The 20,131-nt window shown below is 40.9% G+C and overlaps 1 protein-coding gene across 4 annotated transcripts; it reads right to left on the minus strand.

Moving 5' to 3' along the window:
* Positions 1–942: 942 nt before the first annotated feature.
* Positions 943–19,128, minus strand: fgfr1b (fibroblast growth factor receptor 1b). Of its 4 annotated transcripts, none has more exons than XM_057321136.1 (17): positions 18,741–19,128; positions 13,447–13,643; positions 9,058–9,144; positions 8,803–8,975; positions 8,277–8,400; positions 7,967–8,157; positions 7,402–7,552; positions 5,144–5,316; positions 4,901–5,046; positions 4,683–4,804; positions 4,099–4,209; positions 3,814–4,004; positions 3,598–3,720; positions 3,453–3,523; positions 3,224–3,361; positions 2,953–3,058; positions 943–2,672 (listed from the first exon to the last, which is right to left on the minus strand). In XM_057321136.1, the coding sequence occupies exons 2-17, from the start codon at positions 13,589–13,591 to the stop codon at positions 2,490–2,492; spliced, it is 2,235 nt and encodes a 744-aa protein (XP_057177119.1). In that variant the 5' UTR covers positions 13,592–13,643; positions 18,741–19,128; the 3' UTR covers positions 943–2,489. The 4 variants fall into 4 exon arrangements, with proteins under 4 accessions (XP_057177119.1, XP_057177120.1, XP_057177118.1 ...); XM_057321137.1 differs by lacking the exon at positions 7,402–7,552 and adding an exon at positions 6,895–7,039 and having other exon boundaries at positions 944–2,672; XM_057321135.1 differs by lacking the exon at positions 7,402–7,552 and adding an exon at positions 6,895–7,039 and having other exon boundaries at positions 945–2,672; positions 5,144–5,337; positions 13,447–13,639.
* Between the last annotated feature and the right edge of the window lie 1,003 nt (positions 19,129–20,131).

The raw sequence follows: 20,131 nt of genomic DNA on the forward strand, positions 1-20,131 counted from the left end.
AGAAGGGTTCTGATGGAAAAGGGCTCGCGTCATGCAAATGAAATATATCCTGGCGTTTCATGTTTTAGAGCAGTTTTATGTTCATGTATGTTAAATCAGTGAATGACACGAGAAAATTCAGCAGGGAACAAAAATAACTCATTTATTTTGTGATAATATCAGCATGTGACTTGACATTTTAGTAGAGTATCTGATAATTCAAGGGATCTCAACCTGAGAAATGCATTCATTCGTTTTGTCTTATTTCAAATAGTGTTAAGTCATTTTGAGGCTACCTTGCAGGATTTCCTGGGGGAGAAACACCAAGATAATTGTCACATTATTAAAAACACTATATAAAAGAAGCTGTAAATAGTGATGGCAAAAGGAGATTATTCACTGCAAAATTAAAATGTTGTCATGATTTATTCACCATCTTTCTTCTGTGGAACACAAACGAAGATATTTTGAGAAATGTCTTTGTGGTTTTGCATTCAAACAATGCAAGTCAATGGCGGCCAATGTTGTTTGGTTATCGACATTCTTCAAAATATCTTCTTTTGTGTTCCGCAGATGATAAAACGACAAACAGTTTTGAGATGACATGGGGATGAGTAAAAGAGAAATAATTTTCATCTTTTTCTTGAACTGTTCTCTTGAATGCAGCTCATCCAATCAAATTAGAGAGCTGCACTGTTGTATAAATACGGGGTGTAATCATTCTCTATATATTATGTACATTTCAAGTTTGAAGCATGCCTTGGCCAAAGCTATCATGTATATTCCATCTAGTGAAAAACTGTTGAGAATTCATTGCAGATTGACTCAAGAGTGTGAGCCAAAGTACTTCAGCTGTCGTGTATGGTTGGAGTATCATTTTTTCCTGCGTGATATGTGGTCCGATGCGCTCATGTTTGCTCTTGGCTCACTCGATCGATTGGGGACCGGCAGCAGGGAAAAACATTCTTTTCTCACCGTTAATCATGTACTTAACTCTGGCAGAAGGTTTCAAGTCAGCAACTTCTTGCGCACGTCTGCCCTTCCAGCAACCTCTGGACCGCTTGGGCTGTCATTTACATCCCACGTGCTTGAGCTGCACATACAAACGTGACACACAGACACACACCGATTCATGCCAAATTGTTCATATATAACTTTTTTATTTATTTTCCCACAGGAAAGGCGATATCAATCCGTTCATCGATAGCCTGAATATAAGTGCATGGCCAAAGCCTCAATTCACATCAGGACATATACAATCACACAAGCATTGAAATTCTGTTGGACAACTCACTCATTTTATGCCCTGCATAACAAGCTAACAATCATCCTTTCTTATATATATTTCTCATCATATAAACCCTGTCCTTGAAATCTAGCAGAACGTGATAAAGCTATGGTTTGAAACTAGCCTCAACAATATGATATAAAATAAAACTGCGGAGATTGTCAAATCCCCGGTTGACATTGATGGAATATACACATATTTGTTTAATCTCACACTAGTTAACACATGAATTCATACTAATGGACTTTAGTCTTACAGAATGCCACAAAAATGGCATTCGCGACCGTAAAGGCAAGCAATGATTAACAGTTTTCATTTGTAGCTTAGAACCATCCCACAAACCGGTGTTACATTGAGTCTTAACCAGACGACAAGTCATGTGTGTTTCTACAATGAATATGCTTTGCAACACAACACAGTCGATCATAACATAACTGCTGATAAAGGAATAACTTCTGTACCACAAGCATGACCAAATGAAATTGCAAAAATCTGTTTTCAAATAGATTTCCAAACGCTACACTGTCTGCCATTGGTTGGACAAACAGATATCAAACAGATAAACAAACAAAGCAATGTTTTGACAGGGCTATGTCACCTCAAAGTCAAGTGGAGTGTGATTTTAGACCAATGAGATTCCGCTGTGGGCGTGTCTTGCCAGCACAACACTATTAATACAGAATTCAAGCAGCTGATAACATGTGTGGTGGTCGTAACCAGTTCATAAAAAATGAATGTAAGGGTTTACATGGAATAGCTTATGTTGCTTTATCGCCTTGCGTCCATTATATTTGCTTTTCGAACATAAGAGGGAATGAACAAGCTTATACGAAACAATCATCACTATAATAGTCCCATAAAACAATAATGTTTAAATCAATTCCTATTTGTACAATTTAAATGGCCTTCAGCGAAGTGAGCATACTGGACTGTGTAACATTTCTTCGTCACACTGACCAAAGAAAACCCTTTAGTGATGTTTTTGGAACGTCTCATTTGTGAGGCCTCTGAATCCGCTCTGAATTCTCGAGAGCCCACGTGCAGTTCTGAGCGCTCTTGTTTTTGACATTCTGCAGGTACGAAATGTCTCCTGCGTGTGCTTCTGTGTCGGCCCAGGCTGTGATTCTCAGTCTCTGAGCCAGCAGAGTTTATGAGCGAAAGGAAGTAGCAATACAAAGAGATCTGTCTGTGACTGACCGCAGAGGTCTGGGTTTCTCCACTGTCAGCGTTTCTTGAAGGAACGAACGCTGTGTTGAGGGGGAACCGGCGGGCGGATGCAGGGTTCTTCGGGTCCCGGAGTCTGTAAGAAGACCGAGTCCGGTTCGGAGGAGCAGGTGGAGTTCCGTTCATTCAGGATGATCTGAGAGTACATTGGCTCTGGGGGATCAGAGAGGTCCAGATACTCCTGCAGGTGAACGTTTGGAGATCGTTTTAGTACTTTCTCATAATTTACGGAATCATATATAGAGTTAAATGCAAGACAACACAGTAGGAAATGTAACCATAGTTTTATTAGAGTAATCATGTTTGTTCAAAAATATAGTTTCTTTATCCATATTATGGTCAAACTATGGTAACCGTACCAAAATTATAGTTCATTTGTGAGCACCATGATTTACACGGTGATACTACAGTAAAACCATAGTCAATTTTCTTAAGAGACCACTGGGCTAAACAGGTCTTACCTGATTGGAAATCATGGACAGGGTGCGATCAAGGTCTTCAACCAGCTGTTTAAAAGTCGGCCTCTGCGTGGGAACTGCGTGCCAGCAGTCTTTCATCATCAGATATCTAAAACAGACCAATTTTTAATAACTCTGAAAGTTAAAAGACAACATGGAATCGAAATTCTGATCTATGATCTTGTTCACGATTGATCAGTGACATCAAAAACGCACCTAAGTTTTGAATGCTTTTATTGATTTGGTATAATGAAGTAATTTAAACTGGCCGTACAGCTCTTGAGTGCACGCTGAGGGTCTGTCCATGCGATGACCTTCTCGCAGTAGCTTGAAGAGCTCTTCCACGGGCACTCCGGGATAAGGTGAACCTCCTAAAGTGAATATCTCCCAGAGAAGAACCCCAAAAGACCACCTACAAACCAAAAGAGCGTTCAGTCAGTGTCAAGATCTGTGAAAAGTGATGCGAAGATATAATGGACATAAAATCAGGAGGTTTATCTTACACATCGCTTTGGTGTGTGTAAACCCTGTCGAACAAAGCTTCAGGTGCCATCCATTTCACGGGGAGTCGACCCTGAAACGAAACAGATGCCATTTTTATAAATCTAGACTCTTTAGACTATAAAATATGCCGAACCAGTTGCTTACATTTGTGGTCTTCTTGTAGTAATCTATGTGATGAACGTCCCGGGCCAGACCGAAGTCTGCTATCTTCATTACATTGTCATCCGTCACGAGTACATTGCGTGCTGCCAAGTCTCTATGGATACACTGTCGAGGAGAACACGAGTACCGTGAGTATCTTGTTAAAACTTTTTGAGGGTAAAAACATTTCTAATTTCACTTTAATTCGCCCTAACGTACCTTTTTGGAGGCCAGATATTCCATGCCACGAGCTACCTGGTAGGCACAAGAGACCAGGTCTTTAATGGACATGGTCTCCAGGGCCACCTGGTTGGGATTGTAACAGTATTCCATGCCATGCGGCCGGCGGGCACGCAGGTATTCCCGTAGGTTTCCTTTGGAGGCGTATTCCACGATGACATAAAGAGGACCTGGAGAGAGATATCAAAGACAACGAAATAAAGAGTGAGATGGGTGGGTTTTAACATCTTCACATTACTGCATCAATTATTGCAGAACTCTTACCATCTTGAGTACAAGCACCAAGCAGGTTTATGATGTTCTTGTGTTTTCCAATCATCTTCATCATCTCCATCTCTGAGATGAGGTCAGACAGGTCTTTCTCAGTCGCGTCAGCTAATGGAAACACAATAATATGTTCATATTCTACACATGTAAACACAAGCAGAGTCGAGTTATAATGTGGTCTTGAATTAAAGACTCATCTTGTACAAAGGGGTGCCTTAAAATCTTTGTTAAAAAAGTGACCTGTGTCACCAAATTATACAAACCACTAGCTGCCAACAAAAGAAAAATCATGATTCCAAAATTTGGGAATTTAAGAGAGTTCTTTTTAATATAGTAAAAGCATAAAAAAAACATACAAATAATATATGTTGAGGTCATGTGTTCAACTGGGTATCAACTTTCCCCCTTGTCAACTAATAGGATTAAACAGATGTCATATCATAAAAATTATACATCACATTTTTTTAAACACCATATAGTGCCACCCCTACTGTGATGTAAACTCAAACATACGGTCTATTAAAAACATAAACAAGCCCTTCACATGTCATATCAGACTAACTATTTCAAAACACGCTTACATTTCAGCATCTTTACAGCTACTTTAGTTACACGGTTGGGTTTGTCTTTGTCCAGTCCTATGGCTTCACCCATCACCACTTGGCCAAAGCAGCCCTCTCCCAGAGGTTTCCCCAGCACCAGCCTGTTACGTGCACACAACACGCCAAAATGACTCCAGGTGACAGATATTTTACAACAGAGAGAAAGTTGTGATGTATTAGACGGGCAATAGCGGTACCTGTCTCTGGACACCTCCCAGCAGGGGTCCTGGGGCAGCTCATACTCCGAGACCCCTGACAGCATAGGGGTCCCACTGGAGGAGAGCCGCGAGGGTCTGACCAACATCACACCGGAGTTCAGAGAAGAACTGGATTCAACCGACACCTGTAGAATAAGAAAGCAGCAGGAGTGTTTTCTAAGGGTCTTAGAAAGACAGTTATGTTTGGATAATACGTCAAACCTCTTATCTACTCTCTGTTACCTGTCTGCGGAGAGGAATGCTTTTAGCCAGCTTATGGACGGCCAGCTGGCCGTTGAAGTGGCTCTTTTTGGATGAGCTGCGGACTTTGACGATGGTGGCCATTGCCACCATGATGAAGATGAGAAAGAATCCGACGCAGTAGATCAAAACTTCCAGGTAGGACTGACTGGGCACTGCAGAAGGAGTGGTGGGTGCTTATGAGGCAAACATAAGTTTATGATCAGTAACAATTGCAAAATACATTGCTTTATGGTGGTTTGATATTCAGAGTAGTTGGAGTCCACCAAAAGGTCGGTGTTGTCCATGTTTAGTTATTTTTCGACATGATAAAATTATGAAATTATGTAATTGACATGAGAAAATTAGCCCAAATCCAGTGTCAACTAACCCAAAGACCACCTCCATGTCTACAACGCCAAACAATGCTTTGGACAGACACACTGATAGATGCTGGTGACAGGCACACACACGCACATGTATCCACACATATACTGTACACACACACGGAGCTATGTTGTGTTTCAACCAGTGCATTTGACACTATTGGCACTGAACACAGAGCACAAGCTCCCTTTGTAGCCGAATAATGGCTCCTTTGTGGCGTTGGATTTCACTCTACATTCTCCACCGGTGTAAGGCAGCAGCCATCCTCGGCGCAAGTATGAAATGAAACCATGCAAGCCAAACTGTCCACGGAGGACATGACAAGGCAAGATAAATATTCCCTGATGGGTTATTATCAATTTGGAGCTAAACCCGCATTGAGTGTTGTTCCACAGTCATACACAAAGGTTGAAATAACACCAAGCACCCAAAGAAAGGAGGACGGGAAGGTTGTAATGATGGAATGACAATGCAGCACCAAGCCAAAACTTGTATTTGTTCCAAAACAAAGAATACTGCCTACCTAGATGGAATTTGGTATTTTAAGCATGATGATGCCTTATAGGACACAAAGGTTGACTAGGATTTATGGTATATTTAAAAAAAACAAAAGCTGGGTTGATTTTAACCCATGGTTGGGTAAAATATGGACAAAACCAATTGTTGGGTTATAAATGCTAGGTTTATGGGCTGAAATGACCCAGTATAGGTTAATTTATAACCCTAGGATTGGGTTTGTCCATACATTACTTGGAGAAGGCAGTTCCTGAATGAATCCAAGATGGGACATGAATCAGAACGGACCATTATACCCAATAGTTTTGCATACTTTGGTGTTTTTAGGGTATTGTAGATCCTGTCCTTCAAAACCCATATTGCTTCCAATGTCCAACTTCTCTCTAAACTATCATAAACTGATTTGACTTGGTGTGCAATATCTGGTCATTAAAGCAAAAAAGTTTTGAGGAAGAAAAGTAAAGCAGAAGAAACAGTGCCATAACTGGTGTCATTTGCCCGGGTCAACAGTAAGTCAAACACACTATATACCCCCTTAGTAAGCTAATACTAGTATAGGGGAGATGTCACCAAAATCCCAATGTTTGGTCTACTCAGCATGCTGGTGCTAAACGCATGAACGGTTTGCACCTGCAGAAGACAGACGACCACACACACATCTTTGTGAAATATATTGCCTTAGGTAAATTGCAGAACCAAAGCCAGTTCAGTGATATTCAAGTAAATGCTCTTTAACCCCAACACGGTCCACTTGAAACCTCGGCAAATGACTCGAACACTGGAAACTTTAGACAAGAAGGAGATTGAAAGCAGGAGAGGTAAAGAAAGGTGAGCAAAGGGTCACGGGATACCTTTGACGACGGTCAACCATGCTGAATGATGGGAGATCCCGATAGAATTGCCCGCCAAGCAAGTGTACTCCCCAGCATCCTCAAAGGACACATTCTTCAACTGGTACAACTCCATCTCCTTGTCTGTGGTGTTTAGGCCGGCGGTCTGGAAGAGAACGAGAAAAGCAGACCCGAGGCCCAAGACGTGAGGGGAAAGAAGAAAGCATGACCACATTGGGAAGGGTTTTGAGGAGTTGCTTCCTCTGGTTGGTTTCCAAACCAGTTAGAAGCTGCCAAAGCTTGAAAAGCCTTCTGACCCAACACCTGTGATGGCCTACACCATCACCCTTGATTCACCTTCACCCACATGAGAATAGCAACATGGAGCTCTCGCCAGTAGACCCAACCCACACAAATGGTCAACTGGGAGTTTCCATGGCATTACGGAATAGGAAAACCCAAAGGGAACTACGGAAACCCAAAGCACCTCTAGAAAGAGAATTTCAGTCTACCCTGCGGTCAAGTTACCTTGTACATCATGTCTAAGGACAGTTAACCAGGCAGACTGATTGGCTTCTCCTATATAATTGGAGACTTTGCATATATACTCGCCGCCCTCTTCCTCTGTGATATTGTAGAGTTTCAGCACCTGGGTGTCCGAGCTATTGACCCCCGAGTGCTGGAGATGACAAAACACCAAATTCAATTCATTCGACCCCAAGTGTTATCATACCCCAAGTATATTATATTTGTGGATCACTTATATGAACTTATGTAAAAGGTGCAACCTAGTGCTACGAGTCAAATAGTAAACATAAAGAGCTCTTATGATTTTTTTCTATTTACAGCTGCAATCCGCAACTTTGTATTAGGTTAAAAATAAACAAAAATCTGTTATTGAGCAGGCACGTGAAAACAGCGTTCAAATCCACCTCCTAACGGTTTTGCAACGGCAAGCTTAAAAGCATTTAGGAATTGGGTACGACTTCACGCCTTGCAAAAAGAAGTACCTAAACCGAGATGGCAATATGGAGGCAAAAGTTACGGACTGCAGCTTTACAAGTTATAAAATCAAACTGGTATTTGTCTTTACCTTCAAGACACGGACGTAAGGGTGCCCGTCAGGTCCATTATGGCTTCCGTTCACCACAATGTGTTTGAGCCACTGTATGTGAGGTTGCGGGTCGCTGAACACCTTACACACAAACTCCACATCAGTGCCCACGACAGCGGTCCGATTCGCTGGGAGACCGGCGTACAGGATTGGCCTATGTGGAGATCTCTCTGCAACATGGACATGGGGTTTGTTAAGTTACTATTGGAATATGATTTATCGAGCACGTACTGAAGTATTAATTATTACATATACACAACATGAAATTGTACAAGATTGCATGACTGACCTACTACATCAAGCTGATAGGTGTGATTAATGCTTCCGTATTCATTTTCCACCAGGCAAGTGTAGTTGCCCTTGTCTGAGGGCACCACCGACTCCATGATGATGGTCCACATATGTTCCCTCAGCTGAAAGAGGAAATACAAGTTATTTTGTTATCTTGAATCTTTTAGTGATATTTGACTACAAGAACTAAATGGGAGAGTATAGACCAAAGCAACAAGGGCAGGAATGTGGAAAATTGGGAAATTTTGATTGGATGGCACACATTCAAGGTTGGCAGACACAACAAGATTTCTTCTGTTTATGCAAGTTGAAATGGAAGCTTAGGGAGAGGGTGTGTGTATTTATGTGTCAGGTTCATATTAAAGTGATAGAGTAGCTTTGGTCTGGCCTATTGTGAGTCAAGGTATCAACTTTCCCCCTTGCAGCTCAACGTGCGAGTGCCATCAGAAAGTCAATGAGAGTTGTGCATCTCAGACATCGCAACAGCAGCCGTGTTATGTAGTCCAACAAGAGCTGAGGGTTACCTTGTAGCCCCCAATGCGCTGGTCCCGTTTAAATTCCTTTCCGTTCTTGAGCCAGCGCAGTTTTGGAACTGGGTTTCCCTCGGCCTGGCATCGGAATTTCACCGTTTTGCTGGCTGGTACAGCGTGAAGCTTTTTTTCCATCTTTTCAGGCTGGGCCCACTGAGGTGCCATCGCTACACAGGACAAAAGCGGCATTCGTTTTATAACAATGAGCAATTCATTGTTTCATTCTCTTTTGAAAAATGGGGTACTTACGTAAGAGCTCCTGGCTGCTCGACGGCTTGTTTTCTTCTGACGATGACTCATCGTCGTCCTCATCCTCAGATGATGCTACGACGTGTCCTGTGACCAAGTCAAAATGATTCGTGGTGAAATTCATACGCCCCCCTCATAAAAAGGTCAGAATGGAGCTTTGCGTGACACAATTCCCTAAGCAAAATGTCTGCTTTTATACTAATTCAGATCATACAGCATTCGGACAAGCAAATGTGATTCTTTGTCTGTCTGTTGGTCCACCAGAATGACAAAACCTCTGCTAATGTTTTGGTTCAGGTCCATTTGAGTATAAAAAGAAAAAAACATTTCTTAGCTTGGAAAGTACGCTCGGCAATGGTTTGATTAGGGGATGAGTATTTCTTGCTATGATAACAAAAAGCAGATTCTTCTTTCCAGCTTGCTATAGTATCTGAATGGTGATTCTAGCACACAGTAAACGTATCCGCCCTTCAAAGAGTGCCGGACAGTGAGGAGGCATGAGTCACTGTAGGCTTCACTCCAGGACGCTGCTCAGAACCGTGCCTACGCTTGAATCACACACAAACGCACAAACACACACGCCGGGGAGCCGTCTAACAAATTCACCACTCAAACTCTGACACATTCCACAGCTATAGAGTCTCGAACAGAGAGAAAAGGGCCTTTCAAAGACAACACATCAAACCACGATCTCTCAGTAACTCATGTAAACAAATAAGAGGACAACATTTATTCTTCTATAATAAACGAAAAACAAGGATGCCGTTAACAGAACAAAACTCATCCTTTCAAAGGTCCAACACAGATATACCTGTCACGTTTACGACGAAATAGGCGGCGTGGTTGCCGAGAGATCTTTGACGAGAGCAGGCATAAAGCCCGGAGTCAGCTGGTTCCACTGACCCGATTTCCAGCTGGACCCTGTTCACCTGCACGTGGTCTCCATTAGGCACTGCCGTTTTTCCGCTAAGAAATGGGACACCACTACTACACTGGTATACGTCATCATACGTCGTTGCTAGCTCCTAATGTTACATCAGAGGACATGCGCCAATGCACCAGGTATATTTTCTAATATCGTGCAATCAGTGCTGTCCGCTAGCAAACTTTAGCGATTTTTTTGCTAACGTTAAAAGAACATCACCGTAAATATAAACACAAGATTGAATGTAACATACATAAAATGAAAAATTGTCATAAAAATCCTTATTAATGGAAAAAATTACTTACATTTATGGGTCTGCTTGCTCGGAAATTTCTCTTATCCCTTCGTTTGAAGTGAGGTCCCGAAAAATCTTCGTTTGAAGGGCTATCTGGCCCTTCCCCTTACCCCTACCCCTTCAACCAAAAGAGAATTGAGACACCCCTACCCCTTGACGTGAACTCGACAAACAGAGGGGTAGGGGAAAGTGTAGGGGTAAGGGGTAGAATTGGGATTGGGCCTTAAAAAGACGACGAGAAAAAGACGACCATTATCACAAAAAAAGAGAACCACCAAAAACTAAAAAAAGATTCACCACTCAATAGGGATGAGATACAAAGCCACCAAGGAAAAAAGGAATTGATATGACAAAACTAACGAAAGCTAGAAAAAATATGACCACAATCAAGTAAAAAAGGGTAAAAAGAACAAAAGTGTAATGCCATAAGATATTTATAAAAGTTATACACAACAATATCAAGTCAGATATTTTTTTAAACAAATCCAAATCTAAGACAATGTGCAAGTGATAATAGGATAAATCTGTTCCATCAAAAAATCAAAAAGATTTTTTAAATAAAATGTTTTACATTCATCTGGATTAATGTGAATGTATCTGAGAATTACAAAAACCATCAATAAAAGTAATGAATGACATGACAACTATTTCTCCCAAAATTCTCATTAAAATACTACACAAAAACCACAGTGGTAAAAAAAGACTTCATTTTAATTTTGCAAACTATTATTATGTTTTTCCTTTTGATTTTAGTCCAAATGTAACCCAAACACGTGAGATTTACCCACAATTACAATATCACTCACAGCTTAAACGTTTTGAGCCCAAACAAGCTTGTAAGGAGAAATGAGATACTTCCTCTCGGAAAAAAGTGGGGTGTTCCGAAAATGAAACGGTTTAAAGATTAACCTCCTGTGGCCCATTACAGCTATTAGGACTGAGATTCAACCCACGTAAACAAAAGCCAAAAGACCCTGACGCCGGAGCATACGGCAAACCCCATTCAAACAGACCCCCCACCAACCTTAGTCACCTTAATTGTCAAACAAACTAATCCTTCCCTATTGTCCCGTGCAACGTTTCCCAACAATGCCAGCGGATCCGTCCGAGACCGGGGGGTGAAAGAGAGAGTGTTTAGAGAGACAGAGAAGAGCCTATAACAGCAGGTTCCTCCACTCGTTGTCATGGAGATTTCACTTGAGTCGAATGGAGGTATTTCCTGGATCACAGGCCCCTTAATCCCAGCAGGGAAATGGGATGGCGGGGGGGGGCTGGGATCAACTTTCTCCGCAAACCATTTCTTAAAGCAAGAAACAGGAAAGGTACTAAATCCTTTGAGTTTCTTTTATCCGTGAGACACAAAATCGTATATGGAGAAAAGCAACATCAATTTTTTATAATTTCTCCTCTCGTTCAATAGAAGAAAGTCACACTACAAAACATGTGATAAGCATAATTTTTGCGTGAACACTTCTTATACGGGACCTTCAGGAAAATTGCAACAGCAAAGGGAGACCAATCGTCATCACTATGAGATTGGAAGCACATTTTGTTTACGGAAAAATTCAGTGGAAAAACGCTGACTGCTAAAAACGTTTTGGGAAAAAAGAAGGAATCTTGAAATTCTCCTTCATAATTCAGTCCAGTCTGACCAACCCAAACATTCAGCAACACACACAAACATGACTTCATCTGCAAGCTGTACCAACACACATCTGCGTGCTCGGATTCAGACCGCTCCGCAGTGGCTTCCTGTAAAACCGAAGAGAATGTGTTTTCTCAGAGGGAAGCGGAGACCCGACCCATTCGCCTCGGTGGCTCAGCCCAAACTGAAGTGGGCGTCTTTCATCACTTCGTTCATTGCCACAGCAGCCGAAGTTTGGTTTCATTACGCATCATTACTTCCCTTTAAAGGGGAAGTAACTTCCCTTAACTAATGCTTCGATTAAACAAGCCATACATCCATATAGCTGACCACCTCTCGTTTTTTGGAAGGCAGGACTGATGCTAAGCTCTGAACTTGGCCTGAAATCACTGGAGGAAGTCATAGCCTGAATGAATTGCTGTAGGGATTTCCTGCCCGGCTCATGGCACCATTACTATCCAAACATAATACCAGAGGCACAACAAGTCAATTCAGTCAATGGGAAACAGATAATCAGCTGTAAATGGACACGATGTCGACTTGTGGGCAAGCATGCATCTTTATGAGGCTTTACACAACAAAACTGTTATGCGTGTTGGTGTCAGGCTGTGCTTAGGATCATTGACGGGTAAACCTCACACCAACAATTCTGACCCGGCGCCTACATAATCTCCATATACGTGATCTCCAAAATGAGCATCAGACAGAGGGTGCAGACATTTTCTCACACCTCTCATCAGGTTGCAAATCTAACAACTCCACCTTTTTGGTGGACGCCCTCCAAAAATGTCATATTTTCCTCAAACCCAATGGGTTAGAATCAGGTGCACTACTTATGTTTAACTTTATCCAGTGAAAGAAATACATTCATTCATTCATATAAAGACACCTATTACTTAAACTACATTTCAAAAGAGAAATGTGTTTGTACATAAATCGCTAGTGTGGTTGCATGGTTGGCTTGGCAGGGTGTTTCTGGGTGGTTTCTTATTATTCTTACAAAGAAGTGCAACATTTCTATAACATTATTGTGTTAACATACTCCTGAATTATAAATATACTTTGGCATGCTTTATTCTCCTATTGTAAAACTAATTGTTTAAAAACTAATACCAAGAAGCTGCACATCTTGTTGCTCACTGAAAGTGTCTGGAGAGCTTTTAGCATGTTAAGGAGCCTCTGAATTCCACAGAGATCCATCTGAGCCTCTAAGGTTACAAGAAAAAGCTCCAGAGCTCCATGCATGCATGAACAATAAGCATCTGGAGTCTTACAGCACACCAGACCTTAATGATTTCCAGCTCTGCTTGTTGACTTCAAAAACCACGACCAGAACTCTACATGAGGTGGAGTCAAGTATTAACATCAAATGAAGCTTTCGAGCCACTTTCTAAACTCAAGTCAAAACAGTTTCTAGACTGCCTACCAAAAGATATGCATCTTTTGACTTTTTACAGTTTGTCTCTGTTCAGACCTCCACACATCCGGACATCTCATGTTAAGGAAAATAACATAACAGCATACCTTGTTCGGTTACAGCGGGACGCGAGTGAGCAGAGGCGAGCTGAGCTAAAATAATCCACAGGAGAAGCAAACGGCATGACATCAACATCCTGAGAGAGGCTTTGGCAATGCAGCTGGTCGTAGAGGGTGGGCCGACAGAGCTCATTCACACAGCTGTGGGCAGAACAGGGCCATCAACACCAACAGCATTGAGCTACCTGCCAAAAAGTGAAAGAGGAATTAGCCAAACATGATATGCATGGATGCAAAGGAGGAAATACACTTTTATTGGAATGCACTGGATTGCGAGGCAAATTTTTTATATAGCACTGTAACATCACTGGAGTTTAGTTCATCTGGACTGCAGTTGGGTAAAAAGCTGCCTGTCAACTGTATCAAAGAGCCCATAAACGTGCCGCTCTGCTTACGAAGACCAGAACCCTCTCACTCGCTGAAAAAATACAGTCACCTGGTCATAAAGCCCATCTGGTTCATTATAATTTGGCTTTATAATGACGCAGTCTTTTCAGTGTTCTTTAAAGATCAATTAAGATGAATTAAAATTGACAATTGTTTATTAAGCATCAGTAGGCTATATCCGCCAAAGGCACATATTGTTTTATCACTTAAATAGGGTATAAATAGTTTTTATACATTTATAGATGCTAAAAATAAACAAAAACTGAGCAAGTACATAAAAACCAGTATCGAAGACTGTCTGCTTTTCAAGTAAGCTTATAATAATCATTTATAATTTGAGTTGTTGGATACAACTTATTGAGAAATATTGTCGCTCCACAGGCTGGCGATAGAACGATCTGACTATAGAGAATATCGCCCAACACTAAATGGAAGTCAATGGAACGAAATGTCAGGTGTGACAAGATGTACACAAAGTACATTAGTAATAATTATGATTTGATAATAATGATAATGATAATGATTTACGGCAACAACAAAAAAATCACATTTGATGAGGATATATGAGGATTCAGATGGAAAGCAGCGATATGTTAGTTTGACATCATTTACTTTACTCACGTAAAGATAAGTACGTAAAGTAACCTGCAATTTTAAGTTTCAAACAGAGATGGCGATATAGAGACAAAAGTTGCATAAAACAAAAAACTGAGTTAAACTAGACAAATTCAACATCAATACAGAACTTCAAAAGAAATATTAACACCAGTCAGTTTTTATTTGAATACTAATGATAAGGTTTCTATAGCTCATGGCACAAGCAACATGCATGTATGAATGTTTACTCAAAATACATGTGGATCTTTGGACAAAGTCTACTACACCAAGTGTTTCCCAACCCTGGTCCTCGGGGCACACCTTCCAGAATGTTTTAGTTCTCTCCCTATATGAAACACCTTGATTGATTAGTTGATTCAGGTGTTTTATATAAGGAGAGATCTAAAACATTCTGGAAGGTGTTTCCCCCGAGGACCAGGGTTGGGAAACACTGTACTACACTAATAAAATAAAAGCAGACTTTTAATTTAAATTTATACACAAAGTACATTTATTATGGTTTTCCCAACACTGTAAGGAATAACAGAGAGCCCAACACCTCCCCCACCAGCAGCTGCCCCCCTGAGTTGGTGCAGAGAGGCCGTTCTGGTGGTGTGAAACACATCTGTTAATGTCCCCAAGACGCACCACTTGACACTTGAGTTTCCTCAGGACCCCGGTAACACCCCCCAGGTATGTCAAACATTACCCAACAAAAGCACCATTATCTGCCGGTTGTTTTTTTTACCCCCTCCTCCGATAATCACCCTACAAACCATTTGCTCTTGCACCTTGAACACTACCCCGAATTCCTTTTTGAAACAACACTACTTGGTGCCATGTGTTTTACACTACGAGGGAATTAGAGCGTTAGTGAACGCAAACAAACACAAACATTGTTTCAAGTGACAAATTTGGCTAGCTTGAGAGTTGGCTAACGTGACAGAAATCATTTTACAGTCTCCTTAAAAATCAAAAAAGAGTGTTTTGTGGGTTTTAATCAATGTGTTATAGCTTTGAATCCATCTGTATATTAGTGTAATCTTAGAAATTGACAGACTTTTAGCAGATAGACTTCTAAAATTTACAATCTCTTCTGGGAAAAAAGGCGCAAAAATATTGATGACTCATCCCGCACTGCACAGACTTTTGTCCAATGAAATGCTCTCTATAATGACAATAACCCTTCCGCTGTATCAAATATGGCTGGCATAACAAAATACTTCATAATACTCATCACAGTATAAAACTCAAAAAACCCTCAATCTAAAGAGGGTTAAAAGAAAAGCAAGATTCCCATTTTGTTCATTATAATCACCTCATTAGAATGATAAATGAGGGACGCCCATCCATTACAGAGAGCTGTCGGACGATCTTTATGATGGTCAATCAGCTAAACTACACGAGAGATGGTCACACTTCGTTGGGTGGTGACCCCGAGTGAAACACAAATCTAAACGCTAGGCGTTCCGCCGGTTTATGATAAGGCCATAAACGCAGTTCATTTACCCCACAGGCTCTGTCCATAACGGTGTCTCTTAAACTGATGAGAATGTGGAGATTTCCAGGGTATTTTTCCCACACGAAACTGCGGAACACGTCAGCGAGATTCAAAGAATTGTTATTGGAAAAGCCATAAAAAGTGTTTTGCTACAACAGTCACGAAGGAGTGTAAAAATGTGTGAAGTTTTAACCGGATAATAGCTAAAAGTGTTATGCCGTTCTACCAGCGGCCTGGCAGATTTTAGCAATAAAAAGTGTTTGATAGCACTCACTGCTGACTGCTTGAGCTTTTCCATACTTCTGTACAGGAAACAAGTCATTTGCGCTGTTTACCAAAGGAAAAGTCAAAAATACATATAAATCAAATGACACAACTTATAAGAGACACAATTTTAAAGTTGGAAATGCTTGCAAAAAAAGTGGGCGTGGAAATAATGAAAAAGAAATTCAACCGATGGACATGCCAAACATTTTGGATATCCTGGAATTTACGCTTGTGTTTTGCATCTGTTAAAAGAATACATGTAAATGCAAATGAAGAAACTTCCACTCAACCATCATGTCATGAAAAGTGGAGAACGGCATTGACTCGCATTCTCCACAGAAATGCAAAAGCAGGATTTGAAAAGCTCTTTGTGATAATTAAAGGTTGGGTTCGCTGTGTTCTCTACCCCCCTGAGAGTTCATCCCAGACTCTTAATTACTATGCCGCTGCGTCCATGCATGACATTCCTCGACTCTGTGTTTGTTTTGAGAGATAGTCATGCAACCGCCCCTAGATCTCCCCCAAACCCCCGCGCGGTCCCGGCTGGTTATCAGGCCTCTTTACACCTGTAGTTACAGAGATTAAGGAAGGAAATCCTAGTGAATTATTTCCCATTCCCCCTCCAATCCACACCTATTTTGGCATAATCCTTATTGCATTCCAAACCTCCAAAGATGCCATTATTGCAGTCAAAAGTTTTGGATAATGTGATGTTTCTCATGATCTCATGGCCAGTTGAGCCAATTGAACTTGTTCAATTTCATCTAAAGGCATCCCAGGGTGCACACACTTCAATATGTTGGTTGAGATCATGCCAAAACATGCAAAGCAATATTATGCAACGGTTGTGTTTCATAGTTTTGAAAACTACCTTTATTAACTGCTTCTAAATGGAATAAAATCATTGGATATTTAAAACCAAGAGTGCAAACTTCAGCTCCTCATCCTGTTGAAAAGACCTTGCTAGTTATGAGGAAAGTGACACAGAAAAAAAGCGGGTGAATCACGGGACGCTCTGACCAGGTGCAGAAACACAGAGCTCATCTTTCACTGCATCCAATATTACACATTCAATTTGGACGGACTCCAGTTGACACAGTCGACTCTGAGATTCGTCTGTAACTCATCGACCTAGAGTCGCAATAAGACAAGATGGGCTCCTTGGAGAAGGGGCGGGCCGGGGTTTTGAGACACATCAGTTTAATTTATGAATCATCTCCGGCACATGTCCGATGACTGATTCTCAATGATACACTCGCTATCCCGAAGTGACCCTAAAGGTCACATTTCCATAATACGTCTATATCTGGGTTCTATGTGACTTCAAGATGCTGTAAGAAGTTTACTTAATGTTTGCAGGACTGGATAACGTATCCTCTACGATACATCTTAAAGGAAAAGTTCACCTCAAAATCAAAATTGTGTTATTTTTTGTTCAACATGTTTTAACACCTCCCGTGTATTCGGAACACAAATAAAGATATATTAAGGACAGCCGAGAGATTTCAAGGCTTCCTCATAGACATCATGGTTATAGTTGTAAAGTACTAAAGACATGGTTAAATTGGTCCACCCGCTCATAGTGGCTGAAGCAACGAGAATGCTTTATGTGCGAAAAACAAACCAAAATAACAAGTTTAATCTACATATTCTCCTCTGTCATGCGGCGTTCGGCGCGCAAACCGAATGCGCATGCGTGGAAGTGCTCTCGCGCACCATAGACTGACAAGACAGAGGAGAATATCGATTAAACTCGTTATTTTGATTTGTTTTTCGCACATAAAGTATTCTCGTCGCTTCAAAAAAAAAAAAATTTGAGCCACTATGAGCGCATGGACCAATTTAACGATGTCTTTAGTACTTTTCTGGACCTTGACAATACCATGTCTATGAGGAAGCCTTGAAATCTCTCGGATGTCCCTAAAATATCTTTATTTGTGTTCCGAAGGCGCCGGGGGGTCTTAAAACATGTTGAACGTCATGCGGGTGAGTAAAAAATAACACAATTTTGATTTTGAGGAGAACTTTTCCTTTAAGCCCATCTTAAAGAGTTGGCAAGTGAGTGTCAAGAAAACATCCAATTTATGATTAACAAAGAAATAAATCTCACTGGAAAGGTTTGTTTCCACAAGAGACACAATACACCCATAATAAGCACTGGACGGACAATGGCACCTAGGGTTTTACAACTCAAAATAGGTCACTTTTCATATTCATTGATATGCTAATGACCAGAACACAATGTAGCATTCTTATTCTGCTCACAGTCTCCTAGTGAATGTGGAAAGACAATAGAAATGAACATAACTGGTTAAACATATGTGCCCCTATATTGTACATATTTTACTGAAAGCATCAAATCTTTAAAATATGCTAAACATGCCATAAAAAGCATCAGAACAGAGTCTTTTATTGTAACATTACTAATCGAGGAGGACGTGCTTGCGTCTGCAATTATAAAACTAACCACAGTGAGAAAACAACAGAAAACACATGCGATGTCTAAGTTGCACTTAGTTAAAACACTCACCATTGCGATCTTCACGATTTATGTTGAAGTGTACTGCTTCTTGTTCCAAGATTCGTAAAGAATTAGTCCAAAACTAAACAACAATCGTCCATTCACGCGGAAAGCGATATAAAACGAAGTACCGCGGTGCACGCGCGGCGTCTCTCGTCCCCCAACGCGACTCTCTCCGTAAAAGTTATGAGAAAACAAACGATTTGCGGTTGGACCAAACAAAAGGTGGACTGGTCCAGGTGCGTGGACGAAGCGTGAGAAAACCCGAGTCTTTAGTGTTTCGGAAGTTTTTCATTCACGCACTCTCAGCGGCGCGCACGAAGATTTACGAGTCAGATCAACTGTTGCGCGTGATGTGTGTGTTTGCCTGTCGCTCACAGCAGCGCTTCTTCCCCTCGGTAGGAATACGAAGGACTTTTCTTCTCCTTAGTACCTCCCACTTCCAGGATTTGAGGATTCCAGAATTCCACTGCCCCCCTCATGCAACCCCCCGATTTGATCCTCTCATTCACCTCTGAAGTACGGTGCCAGCTTCTTTAGCAAAGACAATCTTGGTTCTTTATGGGGCACTCAAAAGTATTTCCACAGTTTTCAGAATTCTTTAACACACTGTATGCCAACTGCTTTTTGTTATCCATTCACAAATAAGCATTTTGGAAAAAAATTACACATTAATCAATTATACAGTATTGAATAAGTGAGTTGTTGGTATACCAGTAACTGCACCATAACTGGATTATTTGCTTGTTTATCACAGATGTGGTTGACAGCAGCACTTAGCATCAGAATTGGGTTGGAAATATAAAGCGTGAAAAGGAATAAAGAGTGCATTTACTGTTTAAGTCAATAATGACCCAGCAACCGATATTTATCAATGTCCTGTGAACCGATAACAGACATTTTTATTCTAAGCACTGTGTCTATAGCAACAGCTCTGATGTAACGAAGACAGACCTTTTTTATCCATTACAAAAGAACTTCCATTTTGTTTCTTTTGAAACATTTTGTTTAATTTGTTAAAGTGGAACCTTTATGTAAGCTGACTTATCATGAATTCTGGAGAGACACATGCAAATATTTAAAGATATCTGGCTTGCACTTTAGTGATAACTCTGTCTACCTTACTAATGGAAGATGGAAAAAAAAGAAATTATTCATGCTGACAGACAGGAATAAAAGCTACGCAATCTCAAGTTGGCAGCGACAATAAATTACTTTTTCTCAAAAAGATGTGTGGCTGTTTACTAGTTCGTGCCAAGGTGTCTATGTACTGTTAAAATCTAATTTCATTTACAAAACATGGTGTGACTTTAAGTACCTTTGAATGATCACCCCTTTTCGAACAGTGTTCCCCACGAGGTGCTTTAGATCAACATCCAGGTCCATTTGCTCACTTCCCG

This window comes from Triplophysa rosa, linkage group LG22 (assembly GCF_024868665.1).
Source record: "Triplophysa rosa linkage group LG22, Trosa_1v2, whole genome shotgun sequence".
NCBI lineage: Eukaryota > Metazoa > Chordata > Actinopteri > Cypriniformes > Nemacheilidae > Triplophysa > Triplophysa rosa.

What these genes read in the sequence shown, in the direction of transcription:
- fgfr1b (XM_057321135.1), bottom strand. Translation starts at nt 13,591, where the DNA reads ATGAGCTCTGTCGGCCCACCCTCTACGACCAGCTGCATTGCCAAAGCC. An exon ending in TCAGCGTGCACTCAAGAGCT is followed by an intron (nt 3,059 to 3,223) that starts GTACGGCCAGTT and finishes GGTCTGTTTTAG; the next exon opens with ATATCTGATGATGAAAGACT. An exon ending in TGTCCATGATTTCCAATCAG is followed by an intron (nt 2,673 to 2,952) that starts GTAAGACCTGTT and finishes GTTCACCTGCAG; the next exon opens with GAGTATCTGGACCTCTCTGA.